The following is a 22747-nucleotide window of genomic DNA, read 5'->3' as shown; positions in this document are numbered from 1 at the left end:
TAACACCAGTAAGTAGCTGAAACTACTGAACACAGAGGAAGCAGGTGTTCACATTAACTGCAAACAGAACACACATTTCTATTTTAGTGTCCACCTCTCCATCAAAAAAATGTGTGAATCAGCTAGGTAAATATTTATAAAAGTAACAGGAAAATAGTCAAAGGCACGTGCGTATATGTGCTGTACATGTAACTTATAAAGTGCTTAGATTCAATTCGTACAATAGCAGTTAGGAACATTTCCGCATACATGACCAGGATGAGGAGTATTAACACTTAAAAGAGTCATTAATGTAATTCTAACATCGTGGAAGTCTCATTTGTGGGTGTTACCAGAACGATCATCCAGGGGTTGGATCCCCTCCCTGCCTGTCTCGTGTGGGGTCTGCAATTCCTCAAGTAGCACAAACGTTTTACATCTGCGTTTCATCACCCCGGGGAGCAACTTATCAACACATCATCATCTTCTCCACAAAGCGCGTTCCTGCATGAGAGTCACATTGAAGGAAAGAATTCCCTGTTGGAAAACCCCACCCTCGCGTGGCGTGAGGTGAACTTGCGGGACCTCCTCGCAACGGTGAGCGGAAATGACGTCACAGTCTTGAGTTCGCTAGCGTTGAGGACAATGGAGACTCAAAGAACCGGGTTTCCTTGAATTGTGCGAAGTTTCCACTGCTTAGTGTAAGACAACAAGCTGAAGGCCAATCCCCCCCAAAGAGCCGGACAGCATTGGAAATGTTAATGGTGTGAAACGGCCAAAATGTTAGCATTAGCGTAACACCTGTCCCTTGAGGCCCCAAAATTGAACGTCGAGTTATTTATATTTAGATCGACATAACGGGAAACTCCACTTGTATTACTTGGAATTTTATTGGATTAACTAGTGAAAGCTACGGAAAAAATAAAGTGCAATTTTAGATGTTAATACAGAACTGGAATCTTTTATCAGTAATACTAAATACTCACCCAAATCTATAAACCTTTCTGTGGATAACAAAACAAGAAAATTATATGTTTAGGTGTCTCTTTTCCTTACAATGGCAATGAATGTGGGCTGGTGCTTTTAAAGTCAACGTGAGACGGAAGTTTTGATTGACTTTTATTCTGTATCGTGACGTATATCCGAGTTAAACGGCTTCTTAAATTTGAAAAATGTTGAAAAAAGAAGTAGGGCGGGGCTTTAATTTGACTTTCCCTTTGTGATTGGTTTGTTGTAAGTTGGGCCTGGAAGGGAGGGATAAGAATGCCTGTCCATTGGATAGTCAGTATAGTCCTCCCTCTTTTTGTTGCTTACGTCACGTGGTGAAGGTTGTTGTTGAGAAGGGTAGAGGATCTGACTGTTTCTGATTATAGATTACAAGTGTAAATTAATAAATAAAAAAAAATGGTGTGCACGGCTTAATAATTTGTAATATCCACCGCAACTCTGTGTAAAACACTTCCTGTTTGATTTCATGTGGACTTTAGGGTCCTCAAAGGGTGTGAAGCATAAACAGTATTTCATATCTATGTTTTTCATATAGGTTTGGGTGACAAACTTCTAAACTCAATAATCTGGTTCATATGCATTCAGAAAAACCAAGTAAGATTCTTCTTTGCTTCTTTAGAGAAAGCTCCAGACCCCATTCACTGTAATTGCATGGAAAGATCAACACAAAAAAAATCCAAGTAACACAAGACAGACATACAAACAGTGTTGGGTGTAACTAGTTACTAAGTAATTAGTTACTTTAATTTAATTACTTTTCCCTTAAAAAAGTAAAGTACGGGATTACTCTTATTTTTTATGTAATGTAATTACAGTTAATTTTGATGTAATTAAACTAAATACTTTGTGTAATATATGTGTGTGCAATAGTGGAATTGACATCAAAATTCAAAGTCTAACTTTAAAATCCATGCTTTAATTTATACTTCTCACATTTGTAATACTTTGGTCAGTTAATAAATACTATATGTAGTTTAATATTATTTATTGGATTGAATTAAAAGAGCCGTTTCATGTCTATCCTTGAATCACTTAACTAGTCAAGGTGGATATAGTAAGTAATTAGTAATAAGTAATTAAATACATTTTGGTGAGAGTAATTTGTACAGTAATCTAATTACACTATTGAATATGTAATTAGTAACTAGTAATTAATTACTTTTTCAGAGTAACTTACCCAACACTGCATACAAATGACATGAAGTTGAAAATGTCCATTTAGGTTGACTGTTCCTTTAATGAAGACATTGGTATCTTATCTAAAAAAGCTAAGGCCTGATTGGTTGGGTCACTGGTAGCTGCTCCACTGAATTATTTGAAAGAACAGAAATTATGGTCGTACATATACATACATTTTTTTTCAGTTATTGCATTATATACTGGTGTGTTACAGTAGCTTGTCTCATTTAGAGCTCTAGGCACTGTTTTGAGTCGAGCTAGTTTTTGTAGGATGTTCTTTCAGGAGGCCATGATCTTCTTCTTGCACTCCATGGAGCAAAGCAGCATGCCCTGCACAGCCATGAAGCGCTGGCCTATCAGGCACTTGGAACAACAGGAACATTGGAAGCACAGGGGCTCGGCGTGCCAGGTGTGCTCTCCGTACGACACGCGTTGAGCTTCAGGTTCAACCGGATTCTGACAGGCAGTACAACACTGTAAACGCAAAATAACAACAATGTTAACTTATAACGTAGTTATAGTAGCGTAACACTACCAATACCACAAATTGTATTTATTTTTCAAAAGAAACACGTCAGGAGAAGTGTTGAATTATAACAGTTACTCATCAGTATCCATACAGCTGCCAACCAGTTGTATTATGAATAGCTTATCTTATGTCATGTCAGATTTCCCGACATATTATTGAAACATAAGCTTGTCCTGTTTTGGAGATTTCTTTGTTTTCTGATCAAAGCGGGAGTTCAAAACATTAACTAAACATGATTAAATTGCAGTACTGTATCTTCAGCTTATCAGTTTAATACTCATTCAAAGAGTTAGAAATATCACAGAAATAAGCCCATGTCAAACAGATGATTCATAAGAGCCTTATCAGAGGACAGGCAGGCGCTGAGAGGGAAAGGGTCGAGTGATGGGTGGAGAAAGGTGGTGTCTGATATCATAGATCCATTAAGAGAGCATGCGGTCTCCCTTTCCTCTGATTATCATGTCACTGGCACTTCCTTAATCCCCTTCACCTGCTGCTGAACCGACATGACTGCCAAACACATGCCGAGCCTGTTAGTTTTAATAGACGGGGCTTTGCAGGAATTTAACATGTTTTAAGTGACGTAAATATAGATAGTTGTACAGTATGAGATTTTGTTAAACTAGCTGCTACATATTTTAATTGTTTGAAGTGGCTTTACAGCACTTGCGATGGTAAAACGGTTATTAATTGTATTCTGGTGCATAATAATCATAATGGTTTGGTTCGAAAGATGGTTCCCAGATTGGGAAAAAACGTAATTTTAGGCCATAACATATATATTGAATAATGTCACCAATCCCTAGTACTGACAGCATAATGCGAGCATGTATTAACGCCCACACGCATGTTGCTGACTTACTGACAGGATCAGATGAGAGGGACAGAGAGACAGAGAGCACATTTTTCTTTTTACCACAGCATGATTCTTCATGTAGCAGGGTTTGCAGACAGGCTTCTCCTTCTCCATGACGTAGGTCTCTCCGGCCAACACACAGTCACAGTCAAAACAGCAGAAGTGCTTCAGGTGCCAGTTAAGACCCTCAGCCTGGGTGTATTCATTACTGAAGATGAGCTGCAAGACCACACATGCACACAGATCAATTTAGATACAGTTTGTGAATAGTTTAAATAAAAAAAGGAGGAGTAAATTGTGACAACATTTTTATTTCTGGGTGAACTACCCCTTTAAGAATTACAGTCCATAAATAGCCTTCATTTCAAACCTTTATGACTTTCTTTCTTCTGCAGAACATAAAAGAAGATTTTTTAGAAAGATTTTGGTACCCGAACAGAATCGGCACACATTCACTTGCATTGCACCCATTCACTTCTATTGTATGGACACATAACCAATGCAAGTGAATGGGTGCAGACGATGTTCGGTTACCAACATTCTTTAAATATCTTCTTTTGCGTTCTGCAGAAGAAAGAACGTCATTCAGGTTTGAAATGACAAGAGGGTGAGTAAATGATGAAAGAATATTCATTTTTGGGTGAACTTTCACTTTAACTGATGTATAAAAAAATGATGTATAAAAATATGATTAATGATCCATATAAATTAAACGTAGCTAAAAATGCCACTGAAATGGAGCATTCAAAATTATAACAATATTGAGGAAGACCAACGTTGTACAAGAATTATGAATGTTTCCCATAATATTGTAAATAGTTAAACTACACGATCCAAAACCTCTTACAGTTTAGCTAAAGTAAAACTATTAAACCATTACTGTTGATTGAAAAAAAAATATTGAGATAAATATTATTTAAAAAAACGTACACTCTATTTTATTACACTCTATATTTATTTTACACAAATACATAAAACAACGACAAAACGCATAACAAAATTGCTAACAAAATATAAATACTACAAATATAAAAAAATATATACAAAAATGAACCCTCTCAAAAGGTTTTTTACTGCCGTTGTGGAAACGTATCAAGGTATAAGAAATTACTGTACACATGCCTCCTTATGTCAAATCGCTTTATTGTCTCCTAATTTCTCTGCATGCTGTCTCCCTTCCCGCTGATTATCATAAAATAAAAAAACTTCACAAAATTAATAAAACTAATAAAAAAACTATAAAAACTCTAGCTGACGTAACACCTGTTTCTCTTAAGCCCCGCCCCATCTCACCTCATCACAACCTCCGCATCGTGGCTTCTCACTGTCTCCATAATGGCGGCCGCAGTACAGCTGGCCCTTCTTCCAAAAATAGATCATATCCACCAACAGCTCAGTGCAAGTACAGCAAACAAAGCACCCCGGGTGCCAGAGTTTATCGTAGCCCGCCCGATCGGCGAACACAGCTGGCTCGCCCTTCTTCATGGGCTGCTGGCATTGATGGCAAGACTGTGGGCAGAGATCCGGTGATGAGTTAAACTTGGCATGAACATCAATACAGATTGAAGGTGGAAAAACAAATGAGTGTTTGAATGAGTGTTTATATATTGTAGACTGTTTAGTTTAGCAATTCACTGCCCCAGGTGAGTAAAACATCTTCATTCACCTTGAACTTATCATTTGACATCATTTCCTCATAATGTCACGTGTGTTTGGAACGATACAACGGTGTGTAAATAAAAACATATTTGCCTTTATTTGGATTAACTAATTATTTTAAATTAGGCAAAAACATCTGTTGGCAAACATGGTTTTTTTTTCATATAAAAAATATCTCAGAGGTCATACATAACCACGGGGGACTAAGAGGTCTAATTTATGAAGATCTCCTGTAGAAGAACATCATTTTCATTCCATCTGCATGACTAAAAGCAGGCTTGGCAGAATCTGGCCTCCTGATGATAATAAAGTGAATGAGATAAGAAGTGGAGAAGGATACAGGACATCTCCCGCTGCGCACATGTGTTGAAATGAACACTTCTGCGTCACACATCCAAAAGGAACTTTTTGTTAATGATGGTGACATTTAAACAGATTTAAATAAGATTATGAATCATTTGACATCTGTTAAATCCTATTGGTTGAACTGCCAACATGTGACCTGCTGCATGTGTTTTTGCTGCTTTGAGAACATCTCTCACAGGGTTAAGCTTTTTTCTTCCTTAATTAAAATTTTGTCCTTTGTTTTATTTTTCATTGACAGAACTATTTAATTTGTGTTCATTTACATATAAAAACTAAAATGTTTTAATAAAAAAAAAATACAATAATTATAAATATAATAATTCTTCTGCCGCAAAATCTTCATTTTAGTGCGTGCACACACTTTAAGGGTCAAGTTTAATAAATGAGACCCCTGGTTATTAATGTTTTATTTATGCCACACTTACATAGTTACCAGAGGGTCCACTTGGTGAGGTCCCAGCAGCCCCTGGGGTGCCAACTCTTCCCATGGTAGCAATAGCATCACCTTTGTCTCCTGGTGCTAAATCAGCTCCTGGTCTTCCTGGTGTTCCAGCACCAGGCTTGGCTCCGACACCCAGTCCTTGAGGTCCCTTATCACCAGCCAGGCCTGCTTGTGTTCCTATCTCTTCTGGGAGGGTAATGTCGCCTATGCCAAGCGCTTCGTCCTTGTACTTGCGGACAAACTGCTGCATTTGCTTGACCTCGGCAGGCGAGAGTTCATGGCAGCGTTCGGGATCTTGGTCATGTTCAGGAAGCTGCTTGGCCATTTGCTTCTTACGGTAGTCTGCTCCTGCCGTACCAACGATGGGCCGGCGTTCAGGAGGCAGAAGCTCCATGTAGCGGAGAGCCTTAGGAGAAAACAATATATATTTGTTTCAACTTTGAAGTCTTGTTTACATGCTTAAATCTTTTTAGGTGAATCTTGAAGTGCAGTTTGCTCAAATTTATTTGTAACAGCCTTTCTTAAGAGTGTACCTAGTGTTATGTGGAACACTAAAGAAGATATTTTGAGAAGTGTCAGTTCTTCGTAATATCTTCTTTTTTGCAGAAGAAAGTAAGTCATTCAGCTTTTAAATAACCTATCCCTATAAGTCATTGACAGTGAGAAGACTACTTTAAGTTTTGGACACAGAAATAAAACAGTAAGTGGACAACAGTGACCTCTAGTGGATGTGGATCCAAGTACAACAGCATAATTAATTCAAGAGTTTTGTTCATCATTTCAAATATTATGAATCATATATCAGCATCACTTTTGAAACATGAAGACTCACCATGCTTTGGTTGATTCCAGGTGGTGCCCATTCATAGGTGATGGATTTGACCACATTAGTTTTGGCGGGCACTGGGGTGGGAGTTGCCACCCCAGCAGAGCCCCCACCAGGGAATTTAGCTGGTGAGGCAGAGGAGGAGACAACAGTATGACCTCGCCCAGGGGCGGAAGAGCTGTGAGCTCCAGCCCCTGGGATAGCAGTAGGTCTTGCTCCTGGAGAACCTGTATGCCCTTCTCCTGGGGAAGAAGGGAAGTGAGCTCCAGCACCCGGAGCAGTAGTATGTCCTGCTCCAGGGGCAGCCGTATGTCCTGCTCCTGTATGCCCTGCTTTTGAGGCAGAAGAAATGTTACCTCCGGCACCTGGAGCAGTAATATGCCCCGCTCCTGGACCACAAGGAACGTGACCTCCAGCACCTTGGGCCGCTGTGACAGCACCAGTCGGGGCATGTGCAGATGGACTGCTTGGGCCATAGGCTTGGCTGGAGCCGGGGATAAACGTGCCTGCAGAGAAAGGTGTAGCGGAGCTGATGGTGGGCGACGGGATGCAGATGGTGACCTGGTTGCCCGTGTAGGACGGGATACCATCTCTCTTTAGCTTGGCTATGAGCCCTGTGTACTTTGTGTCCTCGAAAAGCTTCCCCACCTTCTTGTCTTCCTCACTTTCCAGGTGCACATCATGGTCCTCCAAGCCACACTTGCAGTTTCTGCAGATCTTTCTGTTGAGAGGTTTAAGTTCAAGAATTATGAGGAGGACCAAACAAAACAACAGCCTTCAGGGGAAAAGGAGTTGTGTTAACATATTTCTAGTATATTAAAGGGCCAAGTGAGATATAGAGAAGAGAATATAATACCACGCTGTTTACTCCTACTTTGTACGTCGCTTGGATAAAAGCATCTGCTAAATGATGTTTTGTTTAGTTAGAAGTCTTATATCACTGGTTTGGACTGCTGTGAAGTGTGAAGATGTCAAGTTAAGGCATGCACAGATATTCTGTCATTACGTGGAACTGAGAAGCCTACAGCAGTTTGCAAAATAACTTTTTATATTGCTTATACTTCCTCAACTCTTATTCAAAGAATATAGTTTGAAGACAATAGGAAATGCTAAAGTAAAACTAAATCAATACTCCTTTCCTGTTAAAAAAAACTTTGTGCACTCCTCTAGAGACAGCGGTTTTGCATAAGAATAAATGTGCGAGAGATAAATTAATGCCTTCTGCTAAATGTTACTATAAATCACAGCAGGCCTTAAATGTTTCAGCATGTCTGTTGCAAACAAAAAGGTCTGTGAATGGATTGATCCTGCGGCTTGAAATGCACAGAGCCATCTTTGTTGAAGTTCACCATACCATTGAAAGGGTCTTTTTTTGAATGCCTTACCAAAGTCAGTGATCTTTTCCCTCACTTGTTACTTCCTGTCCATACTTCAATACCATATCCATAAAAAGATATCTTCATACATATATTCATTAACCAAACACTTTTAATCAAAGAGAAAGCATGCAGCTATGAGACACAGGAAGCGGGTGTGCCCAAATCTGTCTGAGTCACTTCAGGCAAACACTGTTAGAAATAAAACAAAGATGAAGTCACAAGCTCTGCAAGCAATGACCCGAATCCATGTCTTTTCATACAGGAATTCCTGAAACCACATGAGGGCAGTCGGGGAAGATATGCAACACTACTGTAGCGATGGGCCCTGGCACAAGCATCTTGGCACCTGTGGTTCTTCCTTCAGGAAAACCGGCCAAGTGCAACTCATGACACACGATTTCTTACCACATTTACCAGAAATGTATGTCTTGTTTCATCGAGACAATCAGTTTTTTGTATCGAAAATCATGTGAATGGCAATATTTAGAAAATAATGAAGTCGCCACAAACCTCCAGAAGTGAAGATCAAAACCTTCACACTTGTCCTTGCATTTCAGACAGGTTGCGCCCGCTCCAATCTCATGGCCCAGAGTAATCTGCCAACATGACACAAACAATTGAATCGTTGATGGAGCATTTACATAATGTTGTTTTAATGAGCCCAATGTGCACCACTTTAGATTTAGTGTCATCAGACGCACACGCCTGGTCTGTGTTAAAATATTTAAATTTTTGACTGTATATAATTGTATTAAACTAATATAAAACTACTCATCGGTTAGTGAATCTTTGCGGAGGTCTCTCGGAAGTTAAGTTTGGGTCACATAACGTTTGTTTATGTCGGTGCCGCTGAAACCGTCTATATTGAGTATATTATCAATATAAAGGGAAGTTCTAATAAACCAATGATCTATTGTGTGTGGTGTACCTATAGTTCACTGAATTAGTAGTGCAAAGGTCAAGGGTTTGATTCCTAGACAACACACATAGTTTTTAAATGTATACTTTCAATGCACTTCCAATAACAGTGTCTGCCAAATGCATTAAAATAAATACATTTCGACACCCTGCACTTTGCAAGAGATTCAATGTGCAATTTATATTTCTAGATCAGCCATTTCTAGCTTAATATTCTAATATTTACATAATAAACCTCACTGAAAGCTGTTTTTCAGCAGCTGTGGAGAGTAAGCCCCCACAGCTGAAGACAGCCTTATAAGGTCAAGTATTTATCAAGATAGAGGAAGTCTGGAGGATCTCTCCAAATCATCTATTCATTATAATGTCTGCACAAAAGCTAAATGTAAAGCGAGTTCTGTCAGACCACTGGACTTAATTGCGATAACACCCACTTTGGCATTCTGGATTACCAACCTGGATCTTATATTACCTACAATAACTGTTTAGACTTAGTTCAGAACTTTGTAAAACAATCATTAGAGATACATTTGGATGTCCTCACAGAGGTTTTAGTGTCATTTGAAATAGGAAAAGACTTTATTCATAACATTTCAACTTGATGCCATCACGACAGGCTTTTACGCACATTAAAATTCTTGAGAAAGAAGCTTTTGTTTTAAATGTTGAGACATAAAAGGAAAAAATGCAGTAGGGTGTCACAAGGACGTTTATATCCATCTTGCAATTTAGTGAAATCCCACATCTCACTTTACTGCCCACGTATGTCACAATATATTACATCAATTTACCACCAAGAAACTTCACATTAACTGTGGTTGTGTTATGTTAGTATAAGGGCACCGGTTAGTAGCAATGACAAGTGAATGTATCCTTAGAATAAATGATAACAATAACATAAACAATAAATAAGTAAACATGCATATATCTAAAAAACAAAAGGCATTGAATCCGAAGTTCTTCACTCAATTCGTTTTGTCTGCATTTCTGTTGTTTTACTTCCTTTAAATGACCCACTTCCTTTTTCTAAATAAATGCCACCAAGAATTTCACTATGACACTTTTTTAATTTGAAGTGACACTGTAGTAATGGCACATGTTTGCCATGTATAACAATGGAAGTGGGTTTACCTTTAGGGCGTTGCCATTTTTTCTATAACTAACCTTTTGAACCGTGACCAGTCACCGGATAACACACGTAACAAACGTACCTTTTTAATTTCTTTCTCGATCTCCATAATTCTTGAGCTTGTCGTGGATTTGCGTTGATAAACAGTGATATTCCCACCGGCAACTTTCCCTGTCGGCTCTCTTCTCTTGAACGGGACAGTTACCCACCCCTTTCCCTCTCGCTCACGCTGAATTACACTTCCGCTGTTTTTCAGATGCGTCGTTTTAACCAATGGGAGCAGAGTTCGATCACTACGTTACCAATCAGAGTAGAGAATGAGAAGTTGGAAGTATCCTAAAATGAACGCTCACAAACTCCAATGTGAAAACGTATAAACTATTATCAGGGATCGAAAGAATCAAATTTGCATGTGTTGCAAAAAAGAAAAATATAGAATAGACAGAAATGTGAAAACTGGCATGGACAAAAGTGCATCAACAGATACAAATGTAAAGCACATATTTATTTTTTTATTTTATTTTTTAGTAAATGATTTTAAATACATATTATATAGCTTACATATACACATAGCCTAAACACTGGGGTTTGTTGTGCAATGCAGCTCTGTGGGGGGATGGGGGTTGGGCTTTTGGGGGTGCATATGCAAAGTATATACAATTTTATCCATTGACGAATTGTGAAAAATATGATATAAATTCAGAGAATAGTCTAACCCATAGGGACAATTTTTGAAAGTTTTAAAATATGATTTTAACCATAGTTTAGGTCACAGTTTTGCAACAAGTTTATTACTAAAGAAGACTTAAAGCTGCAGTGACAGATTTGATCGGTTGTGGATGCCCATGTGGTTACGCTTCAAATCTGAATTTAGGACTAATGTGCTATTTGACTTTATATCTGTCGGTGTATTTTTGTGAATGCCAGTTTACACATTTGTGACTATTTGTTTGCAATTTTAAACTCAGAACACAGATTTGAGATTATTGTCCATTAATGCTCAACCTCAAACTTCAGTTTTCACACTGGAGCTGATGTACTTACACTAACATGTACTACATGTAGTAAAACATGGCTGCTTCTCATTATTACTAATCATTAGTGATAACTAATGTTTTTAATAAATTGACAGTTTATGTTTTACCTGTAAATCACAAATGACTGTAATGTTCATGACTAGATAACAGCGTGCTACCAAATTTCTCAGATTTAAACATAAAGCATTAATAATACATTCTGAAATTTAATTCTATTTTTTGGAGAAATAAAAGATCCATTGAATAAACTATATTGAATTAATGTATTGGATTAAAAAATTGAGTTTAATTGTTTTGATAAAACATCTAGTATATGAAAATGGGACATCCTTCATTTACAGGTCAGAAAACAACACAACATTACAAAGCCCTGTGTGCTATACTCATAAAGGAAGTTGTGGTTACTCAGTGATGGTTGTAAGTGTGGAAATGTAGAAGATTACTAACAAATGTTGCCCGGTTTTACAAACAAGGCTTAAAGATAGTCCCAGACTAAAATGAAAGTTTAAGATACTTTAAATAACATTTACACTAAAATGCTGCTATAAGAAGATGGATATGATAAAAAATGTAATTGATTTGCCCCGTCCATCATCCTTCTGCCTGTTTCTATCTGGTTCATTTTTAGATGCCAAGATTATTGTGTACAGAATCATGACTTAAAACATAATATCAGGAAGAATGTTCCTGTCAAGTGGCAACCTAGAATACGGTTGTGGAATACGATTATCTTTGTCAGCATCACAACTACATGGTCGTGACCACTACAGCAGTATATAAGGGGTGGTTCATACTGTGGAACATTGCACTCCACGCAGTAAGATGAAGAGACTGCTTATTCTAACTGCATGTTTTGCAGCCGTCTTTGGCAAAGTGACTTTTGAGGGGTGAGTTGAAAAGTCTTGTTTTGATAATGATCACACAGTGTTGTTAATCCACAAGCAGTGTCAACTAAAAGTTACTATAAATAAAAAAATTATACTAGAATAAAAACTGTGTATTTAAGACAATGGATTCCTTCACAAAATGGGAGAAAACCAATGTGACAATGATATTGTCTATGGCTAATACATCCCCTCAAATTAAAAATCGTAATTATTTGTTTACATTTTTCATATAAAATAGTGAATTAATGCAAATTCACATTTTTCATTATAGTATGGCATTTGGACTGTATATGTGAAAAAGTTTGTCTATATGTTTGCATTAATGGGTGACATGCTGTTTAAATGTTTCTTCATGGTGAAATATCTCTGCTAAAAAAGTCAGTTGGTAAACCGCAATGATGTCTAACATCATCACATTGAGTTGTTGTCACATAGCATTATTCAAGGCAGCATTATTAGAGATCATCTCAATGTCTTGGCAGACATCAGGTTCTTCGGATCACTGCAAAAAATGCAGCACAGATCATTCTCCTCAAAGAGCTCTCTGGGCAGGAGGATTTTGGGGTAAGTCCAGAGATGATCGCTTTCAGATCTGCAAACCACAAGTTCACATTATAGGTCAATAAACATATGCACTTATGTTTCTCGAGTTTAGCTGGACTTTTGGATGGAGCCCGTTCATGAGTCTCTTCCCGTTGATGTCCGTGTCCCATTCGACCGTCTCCAGGCTGTCAGGGCTTTCCTGGCATTCAATAACATCCAGTATCGTGTCATGATCGAGGATGTCCAGGTGGGACTAAAAAAGCTGAAAAGATAATCAGAATGTAACTTTAACGTTTAACTTTTGTGACATTTATGCTTTTCTTCTCAAGGATTTGGTGAATGAGGAGCGACGTTGGATGGTAAAAGATCGTGCTGTTAGTACTGATGACTTTAACTACAACAACTACCATGACTTGGAATCTGTAAGTGGAACGTAACATTAATTCAGATAATTGACTATTCAATATATGGAATACATTGATGGACACTGAAATTGGCTCGTCTATGAACTATTATTGTACATGTATGTTAAGAAAAAAAGCTTGAATGATTTGTTTATCGTTTTGCTGGCTTCAGATTTACTCATTCATGGATATGCTAGTGGACGAAAACAAACGTTTTGTTAGCAAAATTGTGATTGGTCAGAGCTATGAGGGCCGCCCTTTGAATGTCCTGAAGGTAAGTCACAATTCATTTACATTTATACATTTGGCCGATGCTTTTATCTGAAGTGTCGAAGCTACACATCTTATCAGTATCGGTGTAACCTTGTGCGCTATAACGCAACGTTCTAACCACTGAGCCACAGTATCACAATCCTATAGACCTAATACATTCACAAATGAACTAAAGTTAACTTGTTTTGGTTTTTAAAATGCTGACATGAATAAGTGACTCTTTGACATAACATTTATGTTGGGACAACATGAATCACTTTTATTAAATAACTGAAAGTGATTTAATCAAAACCATCCCCAGATTTTAGGCATAAATCTAATTACATATTGTAAAATATTTAGATTGAGTTGATGTTGTCTTACTCAATGTAATGATACTAAACAATACTTTGCAGATTTTTAACAAACTTTGATTTAGCAGGTATACTTGACAGATTAAAAGCGAGATGGAAAATTGAGATGGATCTTTGTGGAAACTCAATTTTGCCAAAATAATTTCATTTTTTATTCCTGAGCTCTTATATTTCTCACATTTAGTTCAGCACTGGAGCAAACCGTCTTGGTATCTGGATTGACACTGGCATCCACGCCAGAGAATGGGTCACACAGGCCAGTGGAATCTGGTTTGCCAAGAAGGTTTGTACATTTCATCTTCTGACATCAAATATAAATGCTCAACATGATTTTTAATGTATATAAAATACCTGGTTAGTTTAATGGGATGTTAATATGTGAACATGTATTTGCCTTTCATTGCATAGATAGTGAAGGATTACAACAATGACAGGACTCTCAAAGCCATCCTTGAGAAGTATGACATCTTCTTGGAGATTGTCGTAAACCCTGATGGCTACAAGTTCACCCACACCACTGTGAGTTTTAGAGAGCAGATACACATTTATTTAAGTTAAACTATTTATTAAGAAAATGTGTCAGATTCTTTTTCAAATTTCTGCTGCTAACTGTTATATTGGGAAACACGCTTTTTTGTTTTGTTAAGAACCGCATGTGGCGTAAAACCAGAAAGCCAAACCCCGGCTCCAGCTGTGTTGGAGTTGACGCCAACAGGAACTGGGATGCTGGTTTTGGAGGTGAAGTGCTTCTGGGAGAGTTGTTGTTGTGATGCTGTTGTTGTGATGTAAATGTAATACCTTCTTGTATTGCTTTGTTTCATCTATAGGGCCTGGTTCTAGTAACAATCCCTGTTATGAGACCTATCATGGACCCAGCGCTCATTCAGAGCCAGAGGTCAAAGCCATCGTAGACTTCGTGAAAACTCACGGCAACCTCAAGGCTTTTGTGTCCATTCACAGCTATTCCCAAATGCTCCTCTACCCATATGGATACAAGTCCACTCGTGCCAAGGACAAGGCAGAACTGGTACGCATGAAAACACACTGTTCAAAATTCACTAAATGAATTGGATTTGAAATAAAATCTGCATTGTCATTTCAGGACAAAGTCGCAAGAAAGGCTACCACTGCACTGCGGTCTTTGTATAACACTCAATACACTTACGGCAGCATCATTAAAGTCATCTGTGAGTTTCATGGAATTGTCCTGTTTACAAACATCTACTCACTTTCATAATGTGGTCTGCATGGTAACAATCTCTTTGCTTTTAGACCAAGCCAGTGGAGGTACTATTGACTGGACCTACGACCAGGGCATCAAGTACTCCTACACCTTTGAGCTAAGAGACACCGGTCGCTATGGTTTCATTCTGCCTGCAGATCAGATCATCCCCACTGCTGAGGAGACATGGCTCGCTCTAATGGCCATTATGAAATATACCAAGAACCATCCATATTAAACTATATGTTAATAGTGAATAAAAGTGCATAAGTAAAAAAAATGTTTTGTCATTTTCTGTCTTTTTCCACATTTTAGTTGCAGATTATTATAGTCTGACCTTCAAGACGTTTTTGGTGGATGTTAAAAGGCTGTTCAAATTATATCTGTATGATCTGACCTTGTTATGGACAGAATTTTTGTAAATTAGAGATTAGGTTCACATATCCTCTAAATTCGAATTTTGTTGGAAAATGTCAGTATGTTAGTATTTTCTAATAAGGAATTAACTTTCATTTTGATTTCAGTGGATCTTTCTAAAAGTGAAACAATTCCGGGTAGTGAATAAAAGATAAAGATCTAAAAAAACAATTTGTAAAAGTTTCATATTTACAGTAAAGTAGGATACAAGACGCTATTTTGTACATTTGATGTTGGAATAATTTTGATAACATGGTTTTGCATGCAAACTACTGAAGTCCTAACAAGACATTTTTTTTTTTAGATTGTGAAATATCTGAATTGAAATACTAGTTTAGAAGAGCAGGAAACGACTTCACTCAAAAACTCATAGACGTGTGTTGGACGTGTAAAGGAAGCTGTGTTTTCTCACTGTGGGTTGGTGTGGAGATGTGGACCATTTCTAACAGACATCATATGTTCTGCTTCTTGTATTGCATATAAATAACACACGCTGCGCATTAACGTGCAATACGTACGCCAAAGTTTTATTTTGCGTGCATACAATATGCCTACTTTTGGGTGTATATGATACGCCAATTTAGCGTGTGTGCGTTTTAAACAGCATTTAGTCCCAACCCCCCCCCCCAAAAACTAAACCTAACAGTATTATTTTAATTATTTCAGTGTCTCCTCTTCATGTACGTTTAAAAATGACTGGTCTCCACCCAGGTGCACCAACCGCTGCGCTTAAACATTGGCGTATCATATGAACTCAAAATTGAAATTTGTGCACGTATAATGTAACTTTGGCGTATGTATTACACGATAATGTAACAGCGTGTTATTTATATGCAATTGATGAGCCCGGGCTGTAAAAATGTATTATTGTTTTGCTGATGTGTCTTGCATTAAATATGAAAGACAACATGTGAGCACTGTTATCTTCTTCTGCTTAAAAACTGATGGTAATAAAAATAGAATTGCAATACAGTTTTGTCATGATGTGTTTATCAGACCCTGGGTGTGTTTTTCCACTTCATGTTTGTTAAGTTTTTACTCGCACAACCAATTTCCTTTTTGACTCCGTGCTTTTTTAGACAGTACACTACAAGGACATTGTCACTTTCCTGGCTAAATTAAGCAACAGGGCAGACAAACAGCTGCATTATTCTCACCCATTACACTTACACTCAAGTTGCAATGTTATACAAATGCAGCAGGCTTGTCTGTCCATATTGGGCCTCAACTAATCACTACTCTTGATAGAATAAAATACAATAGAGTATTTCCTCTTCGTTCCACAAAACTACATACACTAAACTGAAATGGTTTCAGATATTGACAGCCTGTTCACACTTGACCACACCTGTTGTACTTTTTGTCTTCGTTTTTATAGGCTGGGATTAATGTAATAATAATTTTCTGCAGTAATTTTTTTATTTTTCAGTCAACTTCGGTCATTGAGGACATTTTACAAAAATAAGATGTTGGATTCCTAATGCATAATAACAATTTCCTCCCACCTATCAATCTCATCAAACAGGCATTTGAAATGATAAGGACTTATAAAGCACAACCATGTCAGTGGAATTATTCATTCACTCAACCAATAACCAGCAGTAAGCTACTTTATATATTTAGCTCGGTTGCATAATCAGAAATTGACACTCATCAAACAGAATTAAATGTGGTTGTGACTATTAAGCATCAAAGCTAAACATTCTGCAAGCATGCTTTAACATTACTGTTGAATAAGGTTGTGGGAAGCAAAGCAGCAGGTTTATGTGTCTCTGTCAGCAACACAACTACAAGGTCATAACCAGTATTGCTGTATATAAGGGGTGGTTCATGTGAATGTCGTACTATACACGCAAGATGAAGGGGCTACTGGTTCTGACGGCTCTTTTTGTGGCCGTCTTTGGCAAGGAGACTTTTGAGGGGTGAGTTGAAAAATCTTGTTTTTAGAAATGTTGCTCTGTCAACTAAAACTAATGTTTCTTTGAATGAAAAAGCACTAATTATAAAATTGGCAGGACACAATGGAGATGTATGTATTTGTCTCTATTGAGTTTGATCATTGGCAAAAAAAGTTGTGATATATTTACTGAGCCTGTTTTACATTGGCAAAAAAGCTTTAATATTTCTGTAAAAGATGATTTAAGTGGAAAATAGTGAATTATGATCATATATTTTTTATTAGTAGTATCAAGCATTTGAGCTATATGTGACACTGGATCTTAAAACCAGTCTTAAGCACCACAGGAACATTTTTAGTAAAAGACAAAAATACATTGCAGGGTCAAAATTATAGATTTTTCTTTTATGCCCCAAATCATTAGGATATTAAGGAAAGATCATGTTCCATGAAGATATTTGTACATTTCCTACCTTAAATATATAAAAACATTGTCAGTGGATGGCCTGTCAAAAGTGCCCCTGATTGACAACTTCGTAGGCAATTTTCTCAATATTTAGATTTTTTTGCACTCTCAGATTCCAGAGTTTTAAACGGTTGTATCTCATCCTATTCTATCAACTCATACATCAATAGAAACCTTATTTCTTCAGCTTTCATAATATGTAAAAATCTCAATTTCGAAAAATTGACCGATAAGACTGGTTTTGTTGTCCAGGGTCACATTTATTAAGTATTCTTGTTTCTGTAGCCTATTTGCATAAATGGCTAACCAGTGGTTTGAATAAAATAAAATCTATCAAATACTAAATATGATGATATCGATGTCTTTGCAGACATCAGGTCTTTCGGATCACCGCGCAAGATGCGGCACAGATCGCTCTCCTGAAAGAGCTCTCTGAACAACAACATCTTGGGGTACGTCATTGTAGAGATTTTTTTTCAGATTTTGTTTTCAACAGATCAGGCAGCATTTAAACAAAACTAGATGATCAGGTCATTAGACACATTTTGATGTTTCCTCTTAAGCTGGACTTTTGGATGGAGCCCGTTCATGAGTCTCTTCCCGTTGATGTCCGTGTCCCATTCGACAGTCTCCAGGCTGTCAGGGTTTTTCTGGCATTCAATAACATCCAGTATCGTGTCATGATCGAGGATGTCCAGGTGGGACTCTATTCCAAAATATTTTAAATATTACTTATTGTAGCTTTAATTTAACCATTTTAGCAGATTGGTACACTAAACATACTGTGTCTATTTACTTATATCACATTCAATATTTTTTTAGGATCACTGCATGAATAATGATGAATTTTATAATATTTTTCGTGTTTCATAAGGATTTGCTGGAGGAAGAGCAACGTCAGATGTTAAAACATCGTGCTGTTAGCACTGATGACTATATCTACAGCAACTACGCTGACTTCAACAGTGTAAGTGGAGCACAAAACTCACAATTGAATTACATTGAAATGGCTTCTTCTTGGCAATCTTTGCCTGCATTTTTCATGAGAATGTGGCTTATTTATTGTTATGCTGGTTTCAGATTCAAATATTCATGAATATGCTTGTGGCAGAGAATAGCGGTCTGGTTAGCAAAATTCAAATTGGTCAGAGCTACGAGGGTCGTCCTTTGAACGTCCTGAAGGTATTCAGTTAAGGCCTAATTCTAACCATCACATCTGGCAAGATTTGGAGAATTAAAAATGATGCTTTCTGTATCGTTATCCTTTATCTGTCTCACATAGTTCAGCACTGGAGCAAACCGTCCCGGCATGTGGATCGACACTGGTATCCACTCCAGAGAATGGGTCACACAGGCCAGTGGAGTTTGGTTTGCCAAGAAGGTTAGTCTGTTTTTCTTCTGACTGCAAATCCACCCTACATGACATGGCTTCAAAATACTATATAATATATAAACAATAATTTATAAACATGTATTTCTGTTGTTTTTTGGCAGATTGTGACTGACTACGGACGCGACTCTGTCCTTACAGACATCCTTAACAAGTATGACATCTTCCTGGAGATTGTCACCAACCCTGATGGCTACGACTTCACCCACAGAAGCGTGAGTGTTAAAAACAACAGCTTGTACTTGAATTATTGAAAATGTCGAAAATTATTTGTTAGAGAATGTGACTCCATTAAATTGTGAAACACCCTTGTTTGTTTGGTTCAGAACCGCATGTGGCGTAAAACCAGAAAGCCAAACCCCGGCTCCAGCTGTGCTGGAGTTGACCCCAACAGGAACTGGGATGCTGGTTTTGGAGGTGAAGTGCTTATGTGAGAGTTGTTGTTGTGATGCTGTTGTTGGGATGTAAATTGTATGTAATACCATCTTGTATTGCTCCGTTTCATCTATAGGGGGTGGATCTAGTAGCAATCCCTGTTCTGAGACCTATCGTGGACCCAGCGCTCATTCAGAGCCGGAGGTCAAAGCCATCGTAGACTTCGTGAAATCTCACGGCAACCTCAAGGCTTTTGTGTCCATTCACAGCTATTCCCAAATGCTCCTCTACCCATACGGATACAAGTCCACTCCTGCCAAAGACCAGGCAGAACTGGTGTGCAACATACTCTTTTAAATACAGTACATGAAATGTATTGTTTTGAAATGGTTTTAAAGTCAATTCTGTATTGTCCCTACAGCATGAGGTCGCCAAAAAAGCCATCACCGAACTGCAGTCTTTGTATAACACTCGCTACACTTACGGCAGCATCATAACCACCATCTGTAAGTTCTCTTTTTACAAACCTCTGGATTATTAAATCTTTCCCAGCACTATATTTAAGAACTTTGTCACTTTCATAATGCTAACAATCTGATCGCTTTAGACCAAGCCAGTGGAGGCACTGTCGATTGGACCTACGACCAGGGCATCAAGTACTCCTACACCTTTGAGCTGAGAGACACCGGTCGCTATGGTTTCATTCTGCCTGCAGATCAGATCATCCCCACTGCTGAGGAGACATGGCTCGCTCTGATGGCCATTATGGAGCACACTAAGAATAATCCATATTAAACATGTGGAGGAAGGAGTGTGAAACAGAAAATCCAGAAATAACCACAGATGGACAATAATGCATTTAAAAAAATTAAACGTTGTTTGTCACTCAATTCAGTTTTGAAATATTTGCAGTAGACATGAATAATATTGCATTTACTAGAAATATAAACCTGGTATTTTGTGCAACGCAAGAGACATTTTGAAGCATGTTTTATTTTCCAGAAACAATGTCATTATAAAAAGACCTAAACATATTAGTTAAGAAACATTATGATAAATATTCCCTTAAATAAAATTCATCCCAAAATGAAAATTCTTTCATCGTCCCCCCCTTGTGCACATTACCCTGCAGAGAAGGTATTTCCCCGAACAAACCCCCCGTCAATGAAACGGCGGAGGGACAATTCGGGCCACAAATTCCAGGGGCCATGTTCCCAGTCCAGCTCTGTTTGTAACCAGTGTTGGGTAAGTTCCTCTGAAAAAGTAATTAATTACTAGTAACTCATTACATATTCAATAGTGTAATAAGATTACTGTCCAAATTACTCTGTCCAAATAGTATTTAGTTACTCATTACTAATTACTTTCTATATCCTACATCAACCTTGATTAGTTAAGTGATTCAAGAATATACATGAAACGGCTTATTGAATTCATTCAAATAATATTATTAACTGACCAAAGTATTACAAATGTGAGAATTATACATTAAAGCACAGATTTTAAAGTAAGACTTTGAATTTTGAAGTCAATTACGCTATTGCACACGCATTTATTTAACAAGGTATTTTGTTTAATTACATCAAAAGTAACTGTATTTAAATTACAGAAAACATATGAGTAATCCCTTACTTTACTTTTTCAAGGGAAAAGTAATTAAATTACAGTAACTAATTACTTAGTAGGGGGGCACGGTGGCTTAGTGGTTAGCACGTTCGCCTCACACCTCCAGGGTTGGGGGTCCGATTCCCGCTTCCGACTTGTGTGTGAGGAGTTTGCATGTTCTCACCGTGCCTCGGGGGTTTCCTCCGGGTACTCCGGTTTCCTCCCCTGGTCCAAAGACATGCATGGTAGGTTGATTGGCATCTCTGGAAAAAATTGTCCGTAGGGTGTGAGTGCGTGAGTGCGTGCGTGCGTGAGTGCGTGAGTGCGTGCGTGAGTGCGTGATTGAATGAATGAGTATGTGTGCCCTGCGATGGGTGGGCTCTCCATCCAGGGTGTATCCTGCCTTGATGCCCGATGACTCCTGAGATAGGCACAGGCTCCCCGTGACCCGAGGTAGTTCGGATAAGCGGTAGAAAATGGAATGGAATGGAATTACTTAGTAACTAGTTACACCCAACACTGTTTGTAACCAAACAACACTACATAGTATGAGACATTTCTTAATGTTCCACAGAAAAAGAGTCACACACAGGTGTTGAATGACACGAGGGAGAGAGGGAGAATTCTGTCATTACTCAAAGTGGTAGCTTGATGGATAAGGGTGTTGAAAAAGAGCAGCAAATTCACAGACGTTTGAGCATGAGCAAGCATGAGTCAAATGTGTAAAGTGAGCATGTTCTTAAGGTGCAACACAGATGGCTTACTGTTAGGCGTCACTTGGTCAACAATAGTCATAAACAGTAAAATGCATGAATGAAACATTTTCTAATGTTATAAGTGGATATTGGGGGAAAATATACAACATTTATACTGTCGCCTTGGAATTAAAAGGTTCTACAGTATCTGCGTTCTTAGCAGTTTTGATATAAGCTGTTTTTCAAAGTTTTTGCATTCATTTTGACTTATTGTAGATAAGCCTTTTTGTTTTCAAGAAGAAGTCCCAAAATGTAAACAACATAAAGAAAAAACCCCACAGCAGCAACAACATAAAAAGTGTTAGTGGGCCCAAACTTAACTTCTAATAGACATCCACAAAGAATCAATAACTGTTCAGTAGTTAATTGAATACAATGAATATACAATACAATATTTATATAAATGAATATGAAAATATTAAATAAATTGTTATTTTACAACCAAACACAGACCGAAAGTTAACTTCAGGTCAGGTATGTGCGTCCGATGAAAACGGCTATATGAGACATTCTGAGACATAGTTAGCATTAAACGTCATGTAACATAACAAAGATCACAGCACTGTAAATATGTGACTGACAAACTGTTAACAAGACAACTGATACAATTGTGTCATTTAATCATCAAGAAGAAATGAAATAAAGAATAAAACAAGTTTGCTTGTCAACAAACTATGAGGTGCTATTTATATAACAGGCAAGAAAACAGATGCGATATTCTCATCAAACTCTTAGCATCTACTGATGTTGTGTAAGGTTGTGAGAACCAAAGCAGCAGGTGTGTTTGCCCTTACTAGCTCAAGTCATAAGCAGTATATAAAGAGGTCTTATTCTAAGAAACTCCGGTCCACTT

General features: G+C 37.8%; 3 protein-coding genes across 3 annotated transcripts; 2 read left to right on the top strand and 1 right to left on the bottom strand.

Moving 5' to 3' along the window:
* Positions 1 to 2200: 2200 nt before the first annotated feature.
* tes (testis derived transcript (3 LIM domains)) lies at positions 2201 to 10488 on the bottom strand. Its single transcript, XM_056740352.1, has 7 exons — positions 10353 to 10488; positions 8734 to 8819; positions 6851 to 7565; positions 6002 to 6424; positions 4845 to 5060; positions 3612 to 3770; positions 2201 to 2640 (listed from the first exon to the last, which is right to left on the bottom strand). The coding sequence occupies exons 1-7, from the start codon at positions 10377 to 10379 to the stop codon at positions 2446 to 2448; spliced, it is 1821 nt and encodes a 606-aa protein (XP_056596330.1). The 5' UTR covers positions 10380 to 10488; the 3' UTR covers positions 2201 to 2445.
* A 1627-nt stretch (positions 10489 to 12115) lies between these two features.
* On the top strand, positions 12116 to 15338 carry LOC130414255 (carboxypeptidase A1-like). Its single transcript, XM_056740076.1, has 11 exons — positions 12116 to 12194; positions 12677 to 12758; positions 12850 to 12984; positions 13067 to 13159; positions 13314 to 13415; positions 13952 to 14050; positions 14176 to 14286; positions 14415 to 14505; positions 14595 to 14794; positions 14870 to 14954; positions 15040 to 15338. The coding sequence occupies exons 1-11, from the start codon at positions 12130 to 12132 to the stop codon at positions 15225 to 15227; spliced, it is 1251 nt and encodes a 416-aa protein (XP_056596054.1). The 5' UTR covers positions 12116 to 12129; the 3' UTR covers positions 15228 to 15338.
* A 1925-nt stretch (positions 15339 to 17263) lies between these two features.
* Positions 17264 to 20547, top strand: LOC130414213 (carboxypeptidase A1-like). Its single transcript, XM_056740009.1, has 11 exons — positions 17264 to 17328; positions 18140 to 18221; positions 18333 to 18467; positions 18644 to 18736; positions 18850 to 18951; positions 19052 to 19150; positions 19264 to 19374; positions 19486 to 19576; positions 19671 to 19870; positions 19956 to 20040; positions 20142 to 20547. The coding sequence occupies exons 1-11, from the start codon at positions 17264 to 17266 to the stop codon at positions 20327 to 20329; spliced, it is 1251 nt and encodes a 416-aa protein (XP_056595987.1). The 3' UTR covers positions 20330 to 20547.
* The last annotated feature ends 2200 nt before the right edge of the window (positions 20548 to 22747 follow it).

The sequence above is a fragment of the Triplophysa dalaica genome, chromosome 24 (assembly GCF_015846415.1).
Source record: "Triplophysa dalaica isolate WHDGS20190420 chromosome 24, ASM1584641v1, whole genome shotgun sequence".
Taxonomy (NCBI): domain Eukaryota; kingdom Metazoa; phylum Chordata; class Actinopteri; order Cypriniformes; family Nemacheilidae; genus Triplophysa; species Triplophysa dalaica.
The sequence above is the reverse complement of the archived record's forward strand: the minus strand, read 5'-3'. Positions and strand labels throughout refer to the sequence as shown.

Bases quoted from the DNA above. Each gene is read 5' to 3' on its own strand.
- tes (XM_056740352.1), bottom strand. From the start codon at position 10,379: ATGGAGATCGAGAAAGAAATTAAAAAG. The intron at 6,425-6,850 runs GTGAGTCTTCAT...TTTTCTCCTAAG, and splicing joins CTGGAATCAACCAAAGCATG to GCTCTCCGCTACATGGAGCT. The intron at 5,061-6,001 runs GTAAGTGTGGCA...CTCTGCCCACAG, and splicing joins GTGGACCCTCTGGTAACTAT to TCTTGCCATCAATGCCAGCA.
- LOC130414255 (XM_056740076.1), top strand. From the start codon at position 12,130: ATGAAGAGACTGCTTATTCTAACTGCATGTTTTGCAGCCGTCTTTGGC. The intron at 14,051-14,175 runs GTTTGTACATTT...TTCATTGCATAG, and splicing joins GAATCTGGTTTGCCAAGAAG to ATAGTGAAGGATTACAACAA. The intron at 14,287-14,414 runs GTGAGTTTTAGA...TGTTTTGTTAAG, and splicing joins ACAAGTTCACCCACACCACT to AACCGCATGTGGCGTAAAAC.
- LOC130414213 (XM_056740009.1), top strand. From the start codon at position 17,264: ATGAAGGGGCTACTGGTTCTGACGGCTCTTTTTGTGGCCGTCTTTGGC. The intron at 17,329-18,139 runs GTGAGTTGAAAA...ATGTCTTTGCAG, and splicing joins GGCAAGGAGACTTTTGAGGG to ACATCAGGTCTTTCGGATCA. The intron at 20,041-20,141 runs GTAAGTTCTCTT...TGATCGCTTTAG, and splicing joins CAGCATCATAACCACCATCT to ACCAAGCCAGTGGAGGCACT.